The 16,835-nt window shown below is 45.5% G+C and overlaps 1 protein-coding gene across 2 annotated transcripts in view; it reads left to right on the top strand.

Moving 5' to 3' along the window:
- The first annotated feature begins 3,175 nt into the window (after positions 1-3,175).
- TMEM179 (transmembrane protein 179) overlaps positions 3,176-16,835 on the top strand; it is a 29,488-nt gene continuing 15,828 nt past the window's right edge. For both annotated transcript variants that reach the window (XR_007774551.1, XM_050954246.1), the window contains exons 1-3: positions 3,176-3,506; positions 10,692-10,829; positions 12,579-12,657. Coding sequence is in view for 1 of the 2 variants with exons in the window: in XM_050954246.1 (XP_050810203.1) it covers positions 3,205-3,506; positions 10,692-10,829; positions 12,579-12,657 (519 nt within the window). In the remaining variant the exon portion in view is untranslated. The remainder of the gene's footprint in view (positions 3,507-10,691; positions 10,830-12,578; positions 12,658-16,835) is intronic.

Below are 16,835 nucleotides of genomic sequence, written 5' to 3'. Positions count from 1 at the left end.
TACTGCTTGGATGTGATTTACAATATGAATGAATTCATTTATTCAATGGAAACCCAATCAGCATGTACCTCTACCTAAAGATGATACGGTCATACACACTTGAGTAAGTAGCAACTATATTTGCTAACAGATTGCTGCTTCGGGTCTCTATCGACAGCTGCTCACATAAGAGTAGATAAATAGCTGTATTTTAGCAAAATGGCTGCTGCATACTAAATTTGAGGTCCCAGATACTTCATCTAGTATAAGGAGGCCCACTCTCAGTCTTTTCCTCCACCAAACACAAGTGACATGATGCATGATTGGTGTTGAGATTTGGGATGAGATGGGAAGGGATTAGAAATGACGTATCTTGTAGGCATAAACTGGGATTGGGGTAATCTGTGTTGTGGGGATGAGTGGAGATTAGGAGGTGAGTTGAAATGGGGAATAAATTGGGATTAGGTGAGACGTGATTTAGGATGAGTGGGGATTGGAGTGATCTGTGTTCTGGGAAGTAGGAAGTGAGCTCAGATGGGGGATGAGTTGGTGTGAGAAGGGGAGTAGCATGTGTGCACAGGACAGCAATTTGCTGAAGAAGATGAATGAAATCTTGCTACCTGTGGTGTCTCCTTGCAGCCCAGCTGTGCTGTGCACTACCCTTATCCTCCCCCTTATGCTGGCACAGACTTGTGCAGATCAGGTTCTCATCTGATGTTCACTGAAGTCAATGAGAATCCTTCCAAACGGGTTTTGGATGATCCCTATGGGCTCACTTGTGATCAATGGTTGCATGCTCACACAAAGGCATAAGGAGGTATAAAGGAGCCCTTTCCTCCTGCATGTGATTTACTACATTGCCATAGTCTGCATAGGGAGACTAGGGGAAGGAGGGAGAGAAGCTGCTGCTAGGTTACTACTCTCCTCCTGTGCTGGTGACTGGGGGAGTGGAGGGTCAGTGGAGCTTATGTTTCACCCAGCACAGCTGAGCTGTCCCATGGGGGGCAGTATGCTGTGTGAGGAAAAGGGCTCATGCAGATAGCAAGAGGGAAACAAGGGCCAGTCAGAGTCCAGCCCTGCTCCTGAGACAGCACAGCTCTACACTGGGGCTATGCATGGATCCTCCTCAGACAGCATTGCCAGGTTACAATCCAGCTCCATGTGAGCCCCTTCAGATGCTTAAGGTCAGACTGAAGACACTTTCCTCTAATCTTAATTAATCTGTGGTAGGTGATGGTGGATTCTCTGCAGCTTGAGGTCTTCAAACCACAATCTGAAGACTTCAGTAACTCGGACATAGGTTAGGGGTTTGTTATAGAAGTGGATGGGTAGGGTTCTGTGGCCTGCTTTGTGCAGGTCAGACTAGATGATCATATTGGTCCCTTCTGACCCTAAAGTCTATGAGTCTATGAGGTGATGAGCAGCATGTAGTCAAGCCCTGAGACAGCACCTTCGAAGCAAGAGATTTAGTTCGAAATCAGTAAGTAATAATGAACATAATATAGTGGAAGTGCAGCTGAAATGCACAAAGCTAGATCCTGTTCTCTCTCACATCAGTGTTGATCTGGCACAACTCCACTGGCATTGATGAAGCCAGGCCAGTGCAGAATGGATGTAATGAGACCAACTTCATCCCCACAAGGCCAGATCCTGTACCCTTCTTACAGTGTCATTCAGCAGGAACTCCACCAAAGTGATTTCGAGACGACACACCCAGTATAAGGGATTGCAGAATCAGGCCTGTGATGCAGGTCTGTGGCCTCCTCTTTAATCTCTCCCTGTGAGGGGCTTTTGGGGGGTTTATCCAGGCACGAAGCAGGCTCTTGTCTGTAGATGAGGCCCACGGCTGGATGCTGTTCTGCAGTGGCTTGCATGCGGAGCAGCAGAGCTGTCCCTGGTGCTGATGTGAGCTTGCCCTATAGTCGATGCAGTTTTTGTCTTATTCCCCTAGGGCAGCTCTCCAGCCCCAAAACACTTCAAACCCCAGCCCTTCCTGGCACAACGGCTGGGTCCAGCAGCTGGATGGATCCTGCCAATTTTTGGTCCTAATTTTCCCCAATTCCACTGCCTAGCCAGAAAACAAGTGTAGCTGCTTCGTCTGGGCTAAAAATGTCTGAACCCTGATGCATCCTGGTGATACTACTACAACTTCAGTGTGGTACCTGCCTCCTGCTTGGTCCAGTACGTTTTTCTAGCACACACAACCCAAAGTCTACCAGCTAAATAGAGAAAAGAGGCAGCTGCTCCCTATTGCATGTCCCCTTATAAAACAACAAAAGTGGGTTGGATTTTGTTGGAGTTTTCAAGTGCTTATGTGCCAGGATGTATCAGGTACTGAATTTTATAGTGGACTAGGAGTGTGTATTTATGCAGTAAAGTGTAGTGGCTTATGGCCAAAATATCATGGCCCAGGGGTCAGCTCGAGGTGTTTGCACTGCTGTTGCTCTTGCAGTGGGATGTGCTGGAGTCCGGATTGTTTCTCATCCAGGACAAATGGCAACAGGTGTTGCCGGTTTGGGTGATACAGTCTGGGTACTAAAGGCCTGAACCTGGTAACCCCCAGCAGGCGGTAGGGGCTGAACATGCTCCGGACTGTTACTGAATAGGGAGCTGCATTTTTGCTGTGGAAGTGCAGCAGATGTAATTTCCCTCTATTTAATGGCCAGACCCTTGGGGTTAGGGATTGAAAATAGAGCAGGTCAGCTGCTGGGACCCAAGCCTTCGTGCCGGGGGGCAGGCCCGCAAGGAGCGGCTAGCCCTGTTCTCCAGGTGCAGGATTTGGGTGGGTCGGGGCAGCGGTCAGGGCCAACCTTTGGTAGGCGGCAGGCGCAGGGTGTAGGTGGCTCAGCTGGGCCGGGTGTTGGAGGCGCACAAGCCTGGGGCTAGACACCGGCTCCTTTCGGCCAGAGGGATCTGCGGGGCTCAGCGCCCCACGCTGGCTGGGTGCAGCCCCGGGGGTTGCAGCTCCGTTGCACAGGGCGGAGGCCGGCTCCGGCTGCCGGCGGCGCGGCTCCAGCTGCTCTGCAGGCCTGGAGTCTCGGGGGTGGGGAGCGGCTGCGCCGGAGCCGGGGGGTCTGGGAGGGGAGGCTGGGCTCGCTGTGCGGCTGGGTGGCGCAGCCTGGCCGCGGCTCCCGGCCTCCTGCGCTCAGCCCGGAGGAGGGGTCCGCAGCGCGCATCCTCCCGCCTGCTCCCCGCCCCGCAGGCCGGCTGCGGCAGGCTCCCGCCATGGCGCTGAGCAACCTGCTCTTCGCCCAGTGCGTCGGCTACTTCCTGGCCTTCCTCTGCAGCTTCGTGGTGGTGGTGCCGCTGTCCGAGAACAGCAGCGACTGCCACGGCCGCTGCCTGCTCTTCACCGAGGGCATGTGGCTCAGCGCCAACCTGACGGCGGAGCAGCAGCGCTTCACCGTGCAGGAGTGGGGGCCCCCGGCCGCCTGCCGCTTCAGCCTCTTCGCCGGGCTGCTCTCCCTGCTGCTGGCCGCCGCGCAGGCCTGGCGGACGCTCTTCTTCCTCTGCAAGGGCCACGAGGAGTAAGTTACGGGGGGTTGGGGGACCTCCCCGAGCCTGCCCCCCCCCGTCAGAACCTGAGCCCCCCGAACCTGCTTCCCAACTTGCCCTGTCAGAACCAGCCTGCCAAGACCTACCCCCACCCACCAGGACCTGCCCCTGCCCGGCAGGACCTGAGCCCCCCCAACTGCCCCCCGGCAGAACCTGAGCCCCCCGAACCTGCTCCCCAACTTGCCCTGTCAGAACCAGCCTGCCAAGACCTACCCCCACCCACCAGGACCTGCCCCTACCCAGCAGGACCTGAGCCCCCCCAACTGCCCCCTGGCAGAACCTGAGCCCCCCGAACCTGCTCCCCAACTTGCCCCGTCAGAACCAGCCCACCAGGACCTGCTCCCACCCGCTGGGATCTGCCCCTACCCAGCAGGACCTGAGCCCCCCCCAATTGCCCCCCTGCCAGAACCTGAGCCCCTCGAATCTGCCCCTCAACTTGCCCTGTCAGAACCAGCCTGCCAAGACCTACCTCCACCCACCAGGACCTGCCCCTGCCCGGCAGGACCTGAGCCCCCCCAACTGCCCTCCGGCAGAACCTGAGCCCCCCGAACCTGTCCCCCAACTTGTCCCATCAGAACCAGTCCGCCAGGACCTGCTCCCACCCACCGGGACCTACCCCTACCCAGCAGGACTTGAGCCCCCCTAACTACCCCCCCTGCCAGAAACTGAGCCTCCCGAAACCTGTCCCCCAGCTAGCCCCCTCAGTACCAACCCCCCAAAGCTGCCACCTGCCAGACCCTGTGCCCCCCAACTTGTCCCCTCAGAACCAGCCCACCAGGACCTGCCCCCACATGCCAGGACCTGAGCCTCCCAAAACTGCCTTCCTGCCAGAACCTGAGACCCCACAAACCTGCCCCCCAACTAGCCCCCTCAGAAACAATACCCCCAAAGCTGCCCTCTGCCAGAACCTGTGCCCCTCCGAACCAGCCCCCCAGAACCTACCCCTGCCAGAACCTGGGCCCCACAACTTGTGCTCTCAGAATGAGCCCACAAACCTGCCCCCTGCCAGAACCTTAGCCCCCCTGGACCTACCCCACAACTTGCCCCCCCCGAACCTCCCCCCCATGCCTGAGCCGGCCCCCCCATCTGCCAGCACCCATCCCCAGCCGGTTGAGTCAGCCCTGCAGCTGCAGGGCCAAGGCAGGGAAGGGGGCACAGGGAGAGGGGGACTACGCTCTGCCTCAGTGCGGGGACAGCCAGTGCCCAGCAGTACCCCTCACACACGTACATTGTCCTGCAAGGGGTGGTGTTGAACAGGGAGCACCAGAAACAAGGTGTTAGCTGGGATCTGATAATTCCCCCTGGAGACTTCCATCTGGACCTTTGCCTTTCCATTAAGGGCATGACTTTGAGTATAAGGAGGGACACCTTTATTTATGGCATCAACAACTTAAATGGAGCAGGGTCAATCCTTCAGGAAGTTTCACTTTATACTTGATGCTGCTAGGCAAGGCTGAGTGCTTCCTAGGGATGCTCTAGCCTGCCATCCTTTGATCCTTGACCCCTTTAGGGTTGGTTGGCAAGGGAGTGGGACCAATTCAGGGAGAACAGGGGTTTAAAAATCCAGCTAAGCCCCCAGAGGAGCAGCAAACAGAATTTGGTGGGGGAGTTTGAAGGGTCCGTGAGAACCAGATATACCTGATAAACATTCTCTAAATTTAGGCCAATAATGCTGCAAGAACAAACAAAACCCTGCAAGAGTAAAAAGCATGCAGGCAGAAGTCCAGCAGCAGAGTGGGCCTACTCAATTTATTGCGCTGAATGCAACATGAATGATTACCTGTCTTGTGGGCAGGTGGTATATGTGTGCATTTGGCTCAAAGAGCTCATGGCCCTCAGAGACCCAATATGGGCTCTTGAACTAAGGGAGATAGAAAGGTACATAGACAAGATTTCCAGGGACACAGCACAGCAATCCCACCCCCAGTTTGATAGGCTCTGTGCTGCTGAAGAGGATGAACATCTTGGGAAAGGAGAACATCAAACTGGAGCAGAGGGAAATGATCCCAGAGCTGGGACCTTCCTTCCAGATGATGTCAGGTATCCTCTCACCCTGAGGATACCTCTCCAGGGGAGGGGACCACGATTATTAGGAAGAGACAATATTAATGTGGGACTTGATTATTAGAAATATAGATAGTTGGGTTTGTGATGCCTGGGAGAACTGCATGGTGAATTTTCTGCCGGATGTGAAGGTTGCAGACCTCTCGAGACATCTAGACAGACTTATGTGCAGTGCTGGGGAGGAGCCGGTGATCATGACACATGTAGGTATCGGTGACATAGGGAAAGGTAGAAAAGGGGTACTGGAGGCCAAATTTAGACTGCAAGGTAAGAGATTAAAGTCCAGCCATGGCAGCATTCTCTGAAATGCTTCCAGTTCCATGCGCAGGGCCAGTTAGACAGGCAGAACAACAGGGTCTCAATATGAGGATGAGAGAATGTTGTTTGGAAGGAGGATTTAGGTTTATTAGGAATTGGGGGACCTTTTGGGAAAGGAGGAGCCTATACAGAAAGGATGGGTTCCATCTAAACCAAAATGTAACCATATTGCTGGCATGTAAAATTAAAAAGATCGTAGAGGACTTTTTAAACTGAGGGCCAGGATAAAGCTGACAGGTGCAGAGAAGTAAACAGCTGGGATAGACACATCCTGTAGGGGAGGATCTATTAAAGGGATACTCTATATCCCTGTAAAGAGGAGAGGATAGAAGTTGATAAAGTACAGGTAGGAACTGAAGAGAAACAGTCAAACAAAAAAGAGTCCCATTCAATTACATCACATGAAGGCAGACAGCTAAATATTGACAATTTTTATAAGTTCTTGTATACAAATGCAAGAAGTCTACATACTAAGATGGGTAAACTTGAATACCTGGTGTTAAAAGAGGATATTGATAAATAGGCATATCAGAAACTTGGTGGAAGAATGATAATCAGTGCTTATGTGGAATAAGAAATACACAAAGGCCTGGTCTACACTGGGCGGGGTGGGGGAAGGTTGATGTAAGATATGCAACTTCAGCTAGGGGAATACTGTAGCTGAAGTCTGTGTATCTTATTTTGACTTACCTGCCGTCCTCACTGTGTGGGATCGATGGCTGTGGCTCCCCTGTCAACTCCGCTACCTTCACTCGCTCTAGTGGACTTCCGGAGTCGATGGGAGCGCATTCGGGGATAAATCGATCACTACTCGCTGATCTGGCGGGTAGTCTGGACGTACCCAAAGGGTACTGGAAGCAATATTTAGTTATGGAGTAAACTAAGATGTACGGCGTGAGTGGGAGGCTGTATGTTCTAGTGGCTAGGGCACTGGATTGGGAGTCAGGAAAATGAGGTACTGTTCCCAGCTTGCTGGCGACCTGTTGTGTGACCTTGGATAAATCATTTTTTGTGCTTCTATTTTCCCTTCCACCCTTTGTCTTGTCTTTAGTTAAGATTGTAAACTCTCTGGGGCAGGGACTTTCTTGCTATATATTTGTTCAGTACCTACCACAACGAGGCCCTAATCTGAGCACAGTTTACCAAGGGGCATGGTGGATTCTCCATCGCTGACAATTTAAAATCACAATTGGGTATTCTAAAAGATCTACTCTAAGAAATATTTGGGAGGAGTTCGATGGCCTGTGTTATACAGGTGGGTCAGATTGGACGGTCGCAATGGTCCTTTCTGGCCTTGGAATCTATGAATCTTGGTTGAGACCTCAAGGTGATACTGTAATGCAAATAATAATAGGGTTGGATATTCTCTGATATTCTGTGACCACCCTTATACTGTCCAATATTAAAATATGCCCTAACAGATTTATAATAAAACAATAGCTAGTTTTCTCAGGATTGAAGCTTATCCTAAAAGATCTAAATGTAAGAGGAGACTTTTTAATACTCTTTGAAAAAAAGTATTTTTAAACAAATATCATAGTCTTCAATTAGCTATACATGTTTGATTGAATCCAGATGCATTTTATTTCGTGCAGTTTAAAAACAGGTTATTTGGAAGAAACAGAACTAATAAGATTTTTAATGGTGTATTTTGGACAAGACTTTCATGATTTTTGATCTCTTTCCAATTTTAGGTATTTATTTTGTTTTGTTGTGCAATTCTTTTGTTGAAATTTGTTCTTTATGTGTAGCTTTTGAAATCCTTCCATTTCAGCTGAACATTATCCTTTTCATAGTTAATAAAATGCTGATCTGGGTAAGAAAGGATTTGGAAGGATGCTGGGTGTTTGAAAGCCAAGATTAGGCATATTGTTATAATAAAATATGCAAGTCTAGTACCACATAAGGTCAAAATATGGATTAAAACAGGACATGTAGCCTGTCTAATAAAACACAGGGAAAGGGAAGTTCCACCCCACGCCCAGATGTCATTGCAAATCTGAAAAGCAAATGTAGCATCCCAAGTGAGTTTTGCTGTGTTAACACTGTGCAAAGGTCCATTAACGTTTCAAACATGCCTGAGTGACTGACCCTGAAGATGGTCCTTTATTTCTGGAGAGACAGAGGAATTTGTGCTCTTTGGGCATCATAAACAACGTACATCTTTACTGTACTGATTGGAGGTTGTTCAGGAGGAAGTTGTGCAGCAATGCTGCTGCATATCCTTGTTCTTACAGAGGTTGATGAGAGCATTGCCATTGACTTCACTTGAAGGATGATTGGACCCATGATGAATAAGAAGTGGCTCCTCATTAAAATATGTGAGGGTATTCACCTTATTAAATAGTTTACAGAGCATCCTCTGATTGTCAGTCAGATGCATGGCATATAGCTACAAATTACTATAAACAGAAAACTAGCTGAAGATTAAGAAGAAAGACAACAGCACAGCAATGTAGATTAATGAAAGGGTTGCCTGGAAAGATGAGCCTTGCATCACACTTGTTATCATTGTTTATTTGTCAAGTGCAAATGATGTGCTTGATGGCGCATTTGTAAAATGTGAAGCTTACACAGTTGAGTTCTGGTAGACCAACCGGAAGGAGCAAGTTTTAGAGTTGGTCCGCTCCACTGAGAACACCTTGAGTCCTAACCCCACGATTGCACATTTAAAGACTGTTAGCATCTTGAATTACACCAGAAAGTAGATGGAAAGTCAGTGCCGAACACCCAGTACAGCTGTTCCGTGCTCATGATAAATGTTTCCACTAAGTGGGTGAGCCACTGCTTTTTGCAGTAGGGGCTTGATCTAAATCAGAGTCCACTGAATTGACTGGAAAGACTCCCATTGGTCTTTGATCAGCCCCCAGCTGAGGCGTGCAGTGTATATTTGATAAGTCAATCATTTAATTTTATAGTTGACAAATAGATTTGTATATTGCCATTTCCTCTCTCCATGCAATATCACTGTAAGAAGAACTGGTAATGTTTAATTTTAGTAAGGGGCATGATTTAGTGATCTAAGCACAAGCCAGAGAGCAGGGACACCTTACTTCTAAACCGAGCTTTGTCATAGGCTCCTTTTGTGGCTTGGTCAAGTCACTTAAATTCTTTCCCTTATCCTGCTCCTCCCCCCTCCCCCCAGTTTCCCTGTCTATAAGATGAGAATAAATTTGTTTATGTGCTTAACAGGAATGTCCTGGGGATTAATTGACTTGCCCTTTAAATGCTAAGTATTAATCATTTATATTTCATTTTCTCATTATCATGAATTGAGGCATTTAACATTTACATGTCCAGTGACAGCCCGAACCTCAATAAGAATAGAAACAGGCCATAAGTGTGAATGCTGCAAGCGATGGATCTTGTGTTTCTGGAAGACTTGCCACACTGTAGTCCTCCTGAAAGACCTAAAACAGCTAGAAAATGTGCTGGGCCTGCACTGTCCTTGATCCTTATGGACACCTTGCACTGAAAGCAATAGGAATTGCCTTTGAACTCATTGGGTGAAAATTGTCATTGGGGGCAGGATTTTATCCCTGGTATTATAAAGAGCCTAGAATTTCCCATACTGATTGTTAAGGTTCATGTCCTATAACAGCAGCAAATAGCTCATAAGGATGAAGAATCCATCATCATTTTTCTTAAGTGTTCCATTAAACTGAACACTGAAATGCTTTTTGAGTCAGTGATCAAATCCTAACAGGCTGGATAGGTTCTGGCAAGGACAGTCCTAGTTTCTGCAAACAGAGTGGGAAATAAGACACGCATGGCCTGAGGCAAACATATGTAAAGCCGTGAGAGTGGGAAAGACTGACATTTGGACATGTCAAGGGTGTTGAGACACAAGTGATTGGGGGTGAGGGTAGATTTTATTACTGGGTGAGGGGAGGGTTAGAAGGTTTTCATCAGCTAGATTCCATCAACTAGTAGGGAGGGATTAACAACTCAAAGGATTCCCCATGGTTTATTTTTAAGAATGATGGGGAGGTCCCAGCACCTATCAACTTGGAAGGTCCTAGATGCTTACTTGGAGGAAATGTTGATGTACTGGTATCCCCAAAAGTGTAGGATCCTATACAGAGCATATGCCTTGAGCTGGCTGTGGATTCTAAACTGCATGTCATAGCTGGTTGTATTCTAAGATCCAGTGCAAGCCCAGATCCTCAACTGGTGTAGATTGATATAGGTCCATTGAAGTCAACAGAGCTGTGCTAGTTTACACTAGAGGAGGATCTGACCTGCTATGCACACTGCACACACATGCAGAACTGTGTCCTGTCCCATGCTGCTAGCAGTGTAAGTTTAGCTGATTAAAATAATTATAGTTATCACCAGTATTTTGTTTTATTTTTAGTTTTCTTTTGGTAGGCAATTTTTGTCCCAATTATCACTATAGTCATGAAATAATTTTAGCTCCAGTTACTATATAATTTAAGTTAATGACATTTATTTTAACAATGGTGATTTTCATCATTAGAGCTAATGAAAGCCATGCTGTGTGTGAGCAATCACACAACTTACTATTTATGATTCAGAGTGGGCCTCCTACATTTAAAAAAAGAAAATGTGAAAGAGCTTAAGTGATGGGCATAATAAGAACCAACATAATAATCCTTAGTCTGTCAATAGTATTAGGCTTTCTTAATTAAAGCAGATGTGTTTCAAATGGAGACTGGTATCTTTCATATGTGCCCAGTGCATGCTGCTTACAAGACTGCTGATGCTGTGTTTCAGTTGTTTATGTGTTACATTTTTCTTCCTTTTTATTGCAGCTCTTTCTTTTATGCCTTCCTGAATCTGCTGATCAGCGTCTTTGTGGTTTTTGTCATCTTTATTGCTAGCACTATAGTGAGCGTAGGATTTAACATGTGGTGTGATGCTGTTACCGAAAAAGGAAGCATGCCAAATAGGTTAGTATTGAAGGAAAAATTTCTGGTTTCACATATGCACGAATAAATGGAGGTATTACCAAATATAGTTATTAAATGCACGGAAAGATGACAAGGAAAGGTATTTAAAACCTGAAAGTCTTTTTATAAAGATGTGATTTTTAGATTGGGATCAAAACAATGAATAAACCTTTGACTCCTAGTCCACATGAAACAAAAGCATTGTATAGTTATTTCATTGATGTTTCATTGCTTATTAGAGAGTCATAGTTACATGGAAAAGCACAAGAGGGATAGAAAGAAATTAACATAAAATCTTTATAGACTGCTGTGAAAAGAGAACCTAGTTGTGATAACTCTCTAGTGACGGGGGAGAATGTGATTTAGAGATCAGAGCAGGAAACTGGGAGTCAGGGCTCCTGAGTTCCAAATCCTAGTTTGGACACTGACTCACTATAAGAACCTAAGTGAGTTATTTAGCCTCTGCATGCCTCAGTCTACCATCTACAAAATCAGTACAAAATGTTGGCCTCACAGTGATGTTGTTTTCACCAAGAGTCTCAGATAAAAAGCACTGTATAAGTGCACAGTACTGATGAACAACATTATCTTAAGAGTTATAGAATATATAGTTAATAAAATAATATTTGGGTTCAGTGTAGGAGGTAGATAATAGCTTGAGATGAATTTTTCATATCAAATAAATATCCATGAAGAGATAGGAAAAAGTGACATTTTATGTCATATGATATTGAGTAACACTATTACTAGAGCATATATTTATGTTTCACATTGTCATATGTTGCAAAATGCCATAGTAAATGTTCTGTTTAGGGCTGCAACGTTTAATCGAATTATTCGAATATTCGGTTAAAAATTCTATCTCAGTTAAAAAAAAAAAGCCTAATCGAATATTCGGATAAGAATCCAAGATGGCTGACACCACTGAAAAGGACAGAGAAGAGCCTTCAGAAATCAACCAAAAGATAGAAAGACATCCTCAAAATCCTGGGATTTTTTTCACACCAGTCCGAGTTATTTGTAAAATTGGTAGGCAGCCGCTCTTTTACCATCACTATATCTTCTCTTTGCTGGTGCTTCTGAAACAAAAACACCCACACAATCCCTTCTCCTGAAGCCTTCCGTGATGATGTCAAAAGGTAATGGAGGCTCATACACTTTGTTTCATTTAGGGGTGAAGCAAACATCTGGGGTGATCCAAATGTGTGTACTTATGCAGGAGGTCTTGGGGTGGGCAATAGAAAAGGAGGGTTTTAACGATATTATTTGCATAATGAAGGTTATGTTACACATTTCAGAAAATCAGTGTTTTTCATTTACATAATTAAATATAGATTTCATTATTTTTTAAATCTCTCTTTTACCTTAATGTGAGAGGAAATTGGCAAGCAGCCCAGTTATGGCAATAATTGAAAGCTTATTTGATAGAATTTTCAACTACTTACTCTTTGAAGCCTTTATTCTGGTATTACTGTTTAGGATAATGGAAACTGATTAGGACTATTGAACAGTTTGTTCTGGGAGTGGACATAACAAAAGAAGCCTATACTTATTTCAAGGGGAGCAGAATAATTTTTCTGATGGCAACATTGTTATACCTATGTTGTTTATAGCTACGATCTTTTGTTTTTATTTAGAAAATCATTCTAGCAAGGGTACAGTGACTACTTCATCTTATGCTTGGTCTGTTTATTTGGAATCTCTGAAATAATTTTCTTTTTTTCTCCCCTAAATGCCACTGCCTTGTAGCTGTGAAGAACTACAGGATATAGATCTTGAACTGAATTTAGAAACCTCTGCCTTCTATGATCAGTTTGCTATTGCACAGGTAGGTCAGAACAAGATACAAGAATGTTTCAAGAACAGGAGTACTTGTGGCACCTGTTCTTTTTGCAGATACAGACTAACACGGCTGCTATTCTGAAAAGAATGTTTCAGTTCATTAGCCATTTGGACATGGACCTGATGCCACTGGTACTGAGCCAGCATCCTCTGAAATCAATGGAGGTGTTTCCATTGACTTCAGTAGGTGCTGGTTGGATACATAGTGATGGGCATGTTTTTTTTTGTAAAAATTAAAAATAGATAGCTTTAGATGTTGGCTTGTACCTATGCTTTTACTGCTTATTACTGAAATGTAACTGTCTCAGCAAGCTCAATTCTACAAAATGCTGAACACTTTGGCCCCTATCCAGCAAAATATTTAGTCTGGGATTTGTCCAAGGAGCCTATGGAAATTAAGTACCCAATCCCCACAGATTTATGTTGGGATTTGAATGCTTACCTCTTTTATCCGTCCCCCCCTTAAATATATCGGCATGAAGCAGTGCTTAATTTGAAGAATGTGAACAGTCCCATTGACTTGAGTGGGACTTCCTTAGTGCTTAAAGTTAAGCATGTGCTCAAGTGTTGTGGTGGATTGGACCAGAGGACTCAGCACCTTGCAAAGTCAAACTCTCAATAAGTTTTTGATAAAAGCATATAAATGGCCATACTGTGTCACACTAATGGTCCATCTAGCCCAGTGTCCTGTCTCTGACAGTGGCTGGTGCCAGATGCTTCAGAGGGAATGAACAGCACTGGGCAATTTCAAGTTATCCACCCACTGTCATCCAGTCCCAGCTTCTGGGACACCCGGAGCATGAAATTGCATCCCTGACCATCTTGACTAATAACTGCTGATGGACCTATCATCTATGAACTTATCTAATTCTTTTTTCAACCCAGTTATACTTTTCGCCTTCACAACATCCATGGGCAACAACTGGCATAGGTTGACTGTCCATTGTGTGAAGAAGTACTTCTTTTCTTAGTTTTAAACCTGCTGCCTATTAATTTAATCAGGTGACCACTAATTGTTGTGTTATGTAAAGGGGTAAATAATACTTCCCTATTCACTTTCTCCACACCATTCATGATTTTATAGACTTATATCAAATCTCCCTTAGTCATCTCTTTTCTAAGTTTAGCAGTACCAGTCTTTTTAACTTATCTTTGTATGAAACTTGTTCCATACCCCTAATTATTTTTGTTGCCCTTCTCTATACTTTTTCCAATTCTAATATGTCTTTTATGAGATGGGATGACCAAAACTCACACAGTATTTAAGGTGTTTACTTACCATAGATTTATACAGTGACATTATGATATTTTCTGTCTTCTTATCTATTCTTTTCCTAATGGTTGTGGACAATCCGTTAGCTTTTTTGAAACAGCACATAGGGTGAATGTTTTCAGGGAACTATCCATGATGACTTCAAGATTTCATTCTTGAGTGGTAACAGCTAATTTGGACTCCATAATTATGTATGTGTAGGTGGGATTATGTTTTCCAATATCCATTACTTTTCACTTTTCAACACTGAATTTTAAAACAGTGTAACTGAAAGATCCCATTGCATCTTAATTTCAAGGGAGTCCCTTGGGTATTCCTACTTGAGAGAAAATTTGGATGAACTCCTTTGCTATCATCTTGGACATCATGTTTCTCGGGGGTATGGCTTCTGGTGATGGGTAGTGTAGTCTAGAATCATGAGCATTCATTGATGTCCTTGGGCCAACTTCTCCAATGGGCTATCAGGTCCATCACTATCCTCTCAAATGGGACTTTAATAATCTGTAGGGGTACTGAGGTTGTGGGCCTTGCAATTGGCATTCAGGGCCGGCTGTGCAATAGCGTCAGACCTCCATGTGGACTCTTGACCAAGGGAACCTTCATAGGATTCTGTCTAGGGTTTTATCCACCCCTAAAGGTCCCCCAAACAAATGATTGTGGGATAGGTCTAATACTGCCCTTTGGTATCCTCAAGGTACTAGCAGCTGCTCCAGTTCTTGCTCCTATTGTCAGATTATTCTATATAGTAAGTCCTTTTCATCACAAAACATGGCCCTGGGCCTTTGGCTTTCTCCGATAATGGGACCCCACTCGCTTTGATGACATCCTTTCTAATACTGTGGTACAGAGCATCATTGGCTTGGTCCTGTCCAAAATTCTTATATGAGGGACCGATATGTCCAAACTAAAAGGAGTGCTATTTCTGTTTCACCCCCAGGATTGGTCTCAGTTGAATTGGGCCCAGCCTCAAGTTCATTAACTATCTGAGTTGCCTCCCTGCCTGCTGGATGAGACCGCTTACCCATGAACACCACCTTTTGATTCTGGGCCAAGATTTTGGTCCCCATTCTTTTGTCTGCCCTCCTTTCCTGTTTAATCATCTGGGATTTCCCAGTTGTTGAAAATAAGTGCTGGCCTAAAGGGCTAAATAATAGAAAATGAGAGGTGGGCTATTTTATGGGACCATGATATCAGCTCCATGATTACTGCTTTCCTCCAACCCTTCCATTGGGAGTAGATGTCTGGGAAGTCTTGTCCTCTGAGTGCAGTATATAGAAGATAAGAGATTACTCCCGCGTCATTTTTGTTGTTTTTCCCTGAACCTCTAGTTGTATGGGAATGGCTGGGTAGTAATTAACTGCCCCATGTATGCAGGTTATTCCCATGCCTTTGGCTGGAGACAGTTGGTTCCACCCCACAAGTTTCCCAGAAACAAGCGTAACTGCACTTCCTAAGTCTACTAACGCAATGGTCTCTGTACCATTCATTCCAACTGGCCACTTAAATAGTGTATGGTGTATATGTGTATAGTGACTCCTTTTCACTGTCACCCAGACTACAATGCATGGGTCTCTCAGTTTTAGGATATTGAGCTGCTGTATGCCCTAGTTCCCCACAAGCATAACATCAATACACAGCCTGGAATATCCTCCTATTCTTTGGGCCATTAGGTCTTATCCTGTGGCCTTCTCTTGCCAGTTTCCCAAGTCCCTTTGTACCCTCAGGCCACTCTTTGGCATCCCTCCTCCCCAACATAACTATATTAGAACTTCCAGAGGTCTGGGCCTTCGGGACTAGAATTGACCTCTTGGCCTAGCACATATCTTATCCAGTAGTCCAAGAAAGCTCTCTGGCCATTGAATGTCTCGTTATGAGGGTGACCAAATCATTGGCTAACCCACCCTCCTAGGTTTGGGTGGTAGTCCTCTCATGAATCTGTCCAAAATCAAGAGTACTTTTCTATACTGTGGGTCTCGTGACACAGCCACTTCTGCATTAGGTGAATCAGGTTGAACAGTTGTGATCTTGATGCTTTGCTCTCCCAGTACCTCCACTCATGGAATCTCTGGGTTCTTACTTCTGTAGTCACTCAGAATCTTGCAAGTATTTTAGTTTTCAGCTGGGAGTAGTCTTTAGCAGCTTCCACTGCAGTTTCATAGTAGGCCTTCTGGGCCTTTGCATACAGGAAAGGAGCGAGGACACTGGCTCACTGGTCTTGCGGCCAGGCCTCACTTAGGGCTGTTCTTTCAAACATGAGGAGATATGCCTCGATGTCATCCTCTGTCATAATCTTTCGTAGATAACTGCTGGCTTTTAGGGATCGTGTTCTATCATGGCCACCTCCCAGAGCGGCCAGGGCTTTCAGTTGTCTTAATACCTCTTGTAGGGTTGCTTGGTCCTGTGCCTCCTGGAGCATCAGTAATTGATTTGTCTCTTGTTGTATTCATACAGATTCCTGCTGAGTGGCCATCTGGACTCTGGTAGCCATTGGTTTTACCACAGTGGCCTGCACCAGTACCCTCATCATGTCATCTGTTCTCAGGAATTATCTGTCTCGCCCTTGGGTTAGTCCACTGCATCAAATCCCACTTCTGACACCATGTGTGGCAAGACACCTCCCTTGCCTTGTCAGCCTCAGAGTTTCTCCCTCTGGTGATGGGGGCCTGGAGTATGTCAGTCCTGCTCCGGAGGTTATTATTTCTTCGCTTTGGTTTATTTTTTCAGTATTTACAAGGTGGGCGTTAGGGTAGGCCTCTTAAGCAAAAAACAAACAACACAAAAGAAATACATTTCCTTGCCCCATCCATGGGGTGTTGCCTTATTATGCAGACTTCTAGTTCCTACCCCTTCCCCAAGCAGAAGCTAACTTGGTTGTTTCCCGTATAGGGAGG

Source organism: Gopherus flavomarginatus, chromosome 5 (assembly GCF_025201925.1).
Source record: "Gopherus flavomarginatus isolate rGopFla2 chromosome 5, rGopFla2.mat.asm, whole genome shotgun sequence".
Classification (NCBI taxonomy): domain Eukaryota; kingdom Metazoa; phylum Chordata; order Testudines; family Testudinidae; genus Gopherus; species Gopherus flavomarginatus.
The sequence above is the reverse complement of the archived record's forward strand: the minus strand, read 5'-3'. Positions and strand labels throughout refer to the sequence as shown.